The sequence below is a fragment of the Quercus lobata genome, chromosome 9 (assembly GCF_001633185.2).
Source record: "Quercus lobata isolate SW786 chromosome 9, ValleyOak3.0 Primary Assembly, whole genome shotgun sequence".
Classification (NCBI taxonomy): Eukaryota; Viridiplantae; Streptophyta; class Magnoliopsida; order Fagales; family Fagaceae; genus Quercus; species Quercus lobata.
The window spans coordinates 42,759,341-42,765,809 of NC_044912.1; the positions used below are offsets into that span (position 1 = coordinate 42,759,341).

At 40.9% G+C, this 6,469-nt stretch overlaps 1 protein-coding gene across 1 annotated transcript; it reads left to right on the top strand.

Moving 5' to 3' along the window:
* Positions 1–4,212: 4,212 nt before the first annotated feature.
* On the top strand, positions 4,213–6,244 carry LOC115961790 (B3 domain-containing protein At4g01580-like). Its single transcript, XM_031080709.1, has 4 exons — positions 4,213–4,314; positions 5,156–5,507; positions 5,600–5,727; positions 5,963–6,244. Exons 1-4 carry the CDS (start codon positions 4,213–4,215, stop codon positions 6,242–6,244), a joined length of 864 nt encoding a protein of 287 aa, XP_030936569.1.
* The last annotated feature ends 225 nt before the right edge of the window (positions 6,245–6,469 follow it).

A 6,469-nucleotide genomic window follows, 5' to 3' on the forward strand; every position in this document is an offset into this window, starting at 1 on the left:
GTACCGTGCCCCCCAGATACTTGTGAGTACTCAGGTTGTCTACAACTCAAATCCGTTGGGTTGCAATGCTGACGTGGACATGATGTGGGCAGTGATTAAGCGGACCCCCCAGTTCATAGCGTCTGACTTGTATGTAACTGTTGAGGCTGTTGGGTTCCATGGTAGTGCAAGTTCACAACATGCCAGTGGGGTGGAAGAGCCACACTCATTGTCGGTTGACGTGCATCCTCCCTTTGCCTATGCCACGCCTTTCCCCTACAATAATGAACCATGTAGTGCGGTTGATCATTTGGACAACACCGAAGTGGTGGGCGCCACCAATACACATGATGTGGGAGGGTCTACTCACACATATGAGCATGTCCAAGCTGATATGGACGGCGGAATTGATATTGATGGCAGCCGAGATGTGTATGAAGAGTTCATTGATATTGATGGACCAGTGGACAACGCGGAGGTCTTAGATGTACCACTGATCGAAAATAACGAGGAGGATTGCCTTACAACAGTTCCTATCCCAGAATGGTTCACATCAAACACATGGGACAATATTAATGACCCATCACCTGCATTGGGTACAGGACATCTTACAAATTGGCATAAAGATGACCACCCAGCAAGGGGGATGCTATTCAAGAATAAAGCCTCTGTTCAATATGTGTTGACCCTCTACTCTGTGGAGCATAATAAGCAATACAAGGTCATCAAGTCTGACACCAATAGGCTGGTAGTGCGGTGTAAGAATGAGGCATGTCTGTGGTCAATTCGGGCCAATTGCAGCAAGAAGCACGGGATGTGGGTTATTAGTACATGTAAGGGTCCTCATAGTTGCTCATCCCTCCAGCTACCAACTGATGGGCGGATGATGGATTCAAAGTTCATCTCCATTGCACTTGAGAAGTATGTACGGGAAGACCTAACCCGAAAGGTAAGGGACTTGCGTAGTATGTTGCATGCAAGGCATGGGCATGATGTAACTATGTACAAGGTTTGGGAAGCCAAACAGAAGGCAGTTGCACGTATTTACGGGGATTTTGACGAGTCGTACGCAGAATTGCCACGATTTCTAGCTGCATTGTCTGATGCAGATCCGGATACTGTGACCACATTAAAGTGTGACCCCCATGTCCCGGGGACTTGTATATTCAACTCCGCGTTTTGGGCTTTCGGTCCGTGTATTAGAGGGTTTAGGCATTGCAGGCCGGTGATAAGCATAGATGCAACGCACCTTTATGGCAAGTACAAAGGAAAGCTGTTGATAGCAATGGCAACAGATGGTAACAACGAGGTTTATCCACTCGCATTTGCCGTTGTCGAAAGCGAGAGCACGGAGACATGGGGATGGTTCTTGGCATGCCTGTTGACCTATGTTACAGACCGCACCAATTTGTGTATAATATCCGACAGGCATCGTGGGATACAATCATGCTTCGATGACACCACTAGGGGCTACTTGCAACCGCCGTTAACCCATCACCGGTATTGCCTCCGCCATTTAGTAAGCAATGTTAACACTAACTTCAATAGTGTGCCGTTGAAGAACTTGGTATGGAACGCAGCAACTGCGAATCAAGTTAGGAAGTTTGAGAACACCATGGATTGCATCAAGAATGTCAACCCGGCTGCGTACGACTATCTTAAGGAGGTAAATCAAGAAAAGTGGACACTTGTACATGACCATGGGCACCGATATGGGGCAATGACAACCAACCTGTCAGAGTGCTTCAATGGGGTACTTAAGGGCGCACGTAGCTTGCCCATAACTGCAATGGTGAAGTTTACATTTTACAAGGTGAACTCATACTTTGACGAACGTCGAAACAAAACCCTAGAGAAGTTGGAAGAGGGGCAAGTGTGGTGCAAATATGCCTATGACAAGTTCGAGGAAAATCAAGAGAAGGCGAAGCTCCATATTGTTAGAAGGATGAGTGCGCAACAACGGTTATATACAGTGGAGACACAGTCTTCACTGTTGAACACTGGCGGGGGAGATCACACCCATAGGGTTTCCCTCATAGACATGACATGCACGTGCGGCAAATGGGAAGCAAACAAGATCCCTTGTTCCCACTTGATAGCAGTTTGTGCCAAACACAACCATGATGCCACTGAGTATATGGATCATTTCTACCGCCTTGAAGAACGGTATCACAGCTATGAGCCTATATTCCAACCACTAAAAGATAGGTTAGAATGGCCGGAGCCAGCAGAAAGGAGAACCGTGATGCCAAACCAGCGGTTGATCCGTGAGAAAGGTCGGCCCAAGTCCACGAGAATCCGCAATGAGATGGATGACGAGGATAGGGAGTTGCCAACCTCATTGTGGATTGAGAATGGACCAAAGTTGAAGTGTGGGTTGTGTCGCCAAGAGGGTCATAACCGTCGTACATGTCCAACTCGAAATGTGGCTTCAACAAGCCATGGTGCTATGTAGCAGGTAACAATTACAAATCATACTAACAAGGGGGTATCATAAGTTATTCTTCTTTACATGTTTAGATATTACATTATATGAGTTATAAATTAAGATGTGGGCAGTAATTTGTAGATCGGAACCATGATAGTAATACCATTGTATCAAATGTAGCTCCACTTTGGGCAATCTTGTGATTACTTCTTCAAGTAGTTGCAGTTAGTCTTAACTCCTACATATTACCATTCCAACTCTTTTGTCCCAGTTTTGGTGTTCTTTCAATCTTATTGTTTGTCGTGTACATATTCTAGTATTCATGAGGTCTCTATTTCCCTAACTGTATATGTTTTGCTGCAGATTTGTAATTGTTGCCAAGGTGTAACTGTAGATGCTCCTCATTTAAGCAGGCAAGCCTGAATGCTCTTCTATATTTGTCAATTCAATTTATTAATTACCATGGGTTGTATACTAATTTCTGTGTTGGCTACTCCTCAGAAAGGAGGCAACTTCTGAAAAGAACAAAAAGAAGGTGTCACTCAAATGCTATGACTCCATGTTTGCCTAAAACCATTGTTGGCGGATGCTGTCCAAGTTTCAACTTACAATTGTCAAGAATGTTTAAAATGCAGAAATGGAACTTTTTATTTTTGTACATCAACTGATGTAAATGCGTAGTATGTAAAACTTACAAATAAGCTTGTATATATGGATGATTTTGTTATTCGCGTAATGCAAATGGGGGAATGTTACTGATGGATGTGGTTGGTTATGATTTGTATGGATGACTTGTTGTTCACAGCATGGTTGTCAGCAGGTCCACTCTTAGTATGAATAAGCACGATACTGAATGGGTGTGAACAGTGCAAGTCGAAAGCAAAACTACAAGTAGAAATGTTATACTAAATAAAACTCGATTTTGTAGATAACGAGTTACGTAGCAGTCCATTTTCCATCCACTACGACTGATACTTTCAATTGTCAAGTATCTGAGTTACTCGATTTCTCTAGATCCGAGTTACGATCAACATAACTCGATTTACGTGGTACCGAGTTACTTTGAAGCCAGTAAAGGTATTACTCGATTAAGTTATTACCGAGTTACGTTGAAAATAACTCGATATATTGAGCATCGAGATACGTTGAAGACCATTGTGCACACTTAGATTCCTCTTGGACTGCCTTTGGACCAGTCCAAATACCTGGGCTGGGTTGGGAAGCCAGTCCAGGTATTACTCGATATATTAGAATCGAGATACGTTGAAGACCATCCTCTACACTTAGATTCCTCTTGGACTGCCTCTGGGCCAGTCCAATTATCTGGGCTGGGTGGGGAAGCCTGGTCAGCGTAACTCGAGTTACTTATTACCGAGTTATGTGGAGAAAACTCGAGATCTGTAACATCGAGATACGTTGAAGACCATTTTCTACATGTAGATTCCATGTAACTCGATTTCTGTAGCTTCAAGGTACGTTGAAGACGTGTCTACAGTTAGATTCCTGTTGGACTGCCTCGGGACCAGTCCAAATAAACTCGATTTCTGTAGTATCGAGTAATTCTACTGTAACCTGATCTTCAGGATATCGAGTTACTTTAAATGGAGTTACTTCCAAACCACCACGCACAACATGGATTCCTCTGAGATACTGCGCACAGCATGGACTCCTTTTAGTCCCAGTACACATAACTCGATTTATTAATAATCGGGTTATATGTATGACCAACCCACTATTTAGTGCTCAAACGTACGAAGCAGCAACTGTTCAACTTCTTCTCAGCGAAAGTTTGGAGAACCAGAAAAATGGCTTCTCAATGGCGGAGAGACAACGACGATGGTCCTGCTGATCGATCCCCACACTTTTTCAAGATTATTCTGCCGAATGCTGTTCAAGAAGGAAAGCTTGTAAGTATGCTCAAATTTATAAACTAGATTCCTCTGAAAATCATATGCTACTTATACACTTCGTACACAACGATTTCTTTATTTGTGATTCTTGAAAAAATGTACATTTGTTACATGTAGTCAGAAAAACTTTCATTTTGCAATACGTAGGTTACACTTTAAGAAGAACACAGTCACATAACAGAGTACTTTTGCATCGTATATGAACAAAAAATGAAACAGGGATATAAGCGCATGGTAGAGATTGAGGAAAAATAAATACAGAGCAAGGGCAGATGGCATTTTTTTGAAAATGTGATAGGGCTTATAGGGTCACCACAGATGTATAACTCCATTTAAACTAGGATACAGAAATCGTTCACTCTTTAAATCATTTGTTTTTTAGAGTTCACAAACTTATGAAGTGGCTAAGTGGCAAAAATGACTACGTCTAAATCCAAATCCTGCCCATAAACAAAAGTTGATGAGGTCTCAATGTTTCCCCAACACCCCAAAACCAAATCACAGACACATTATCAAAATACAACATTTCCCCAAAATTTTTTACATTTCAACAACAACAGAGAAATGTAAAATGTTGACAGCTGTTGATGGTTATTTTGGTTATAAGATTAGGTTGTGATAGGGCTTATAAATTCATAAGATTTGTTACTGTTATAGCTATTAAATATAACGTCAATGTTGCAGGATTACATTTTATTTTGTTTTTTGTGTGGGGGGCTGTAACTAAGAAGTATTCTGCCATCATTCAAACTTTTATTTTCTAGCATTGTGTATAAGGATTGATTGCATGTGTTTATTTCCCTAGCCTGCATTTATGTTATGGAGATTCTTTTTACAGCGGATTCCAGATAAGTTCGTGCAGAAATTTGGAGTGGACCTGTCAGATATGGCCTTTCTCACTATTCCAAATGGTAGAAAATGGAAAGTCAAGTTGACACAACATGCTGGGGGGGTTTGGTTTCAAAATGGTTGGTCCGAATTTGCAAGCTCTCATGGTGTAGCCGTGGGCCACTTGCTGGTTTTCAAATATGAAGGAAATTCACAGTTTCATGTACTCATATTTGATGCCACTGCAACAGAAGTAGACTATACTTTAGACGACGAAGTCCAAGTTCATAGGATCGAAGATGATGAGAGTGATGACAGCTCTGTTGAAATCATCAAACACTTTTATAGGGGAGAGGGTTTAGGTTTGAATGTTACACATTAGGTTCAAGTGATTTGTTTAGCTTCTGCTCTATTAATTTTATGTGCATGACTTCGTATTTTCAACTTCTTTCAGGATCAGCCCATCCTAAGAAAGACGGTGGTGTAGCTAAAAATCTTGTTATAGCCAATGCTTTTAAATCAGAAAATCCCATTTTCACTGTTATCATGCGTCCATCCTACGTTAATGGCAAGGATCGTACGGTAAGCTTTTAGCTTCACAAAAATGGAATATTTTTGTAATTTAGAAATGCAACTCCCATTAACTATCATTTTTCATAGATCAATTAGAAAGATTGTCACACTAGATACTTGTGGCTGGACATTTTGTTTGGAATTATTTTTTCTTATTTGTGTTTTTAGGTGAAAAGATGTAGATCAATTAGATACTTGTTGCTGGAATATATTTGTTAAATATCTATTATTGTTCCTTGTACAGAGTTTACCCCAAGACATTATCAACTACTTACCAAGAGACGGGTTTACCAAGGACTACACCAAAGCAAGTATACTCCCTGTCAAGCTCCAGATTGTGGACCGATTATGGCCTGTGAAGCTATACATTTATGAACGATGTGGGGGTTCATCATGTGTCGTATCAGCTGGTTGGTCTGCATTTGTGAGGGAAAATAGTTTGCAAGTAGGAGATGTTTGCGTATTTGAGCTGATTATGAGGGACGGTGTTGTGTTAAACATCCACATTTTCAAGTGCCAAGACTAAGTGGTTAGGGTGGATGCAAAGTGATGATAATATTATGTGATGTTTAGAGTGTGTTTACTTTGCAACTTTACTATTCATCCCTATTTTGTTCATCCCAGTTTGCAACTTTATTGATTGGGTACTTTTGTGATGTTTAGAGTTTCACTCTTGGAAAATTTTTAATTACTATGATGAACTTTCATATGTATTTTAAAATGAATGTGATGCTGTATTTTTTTCTGCGCT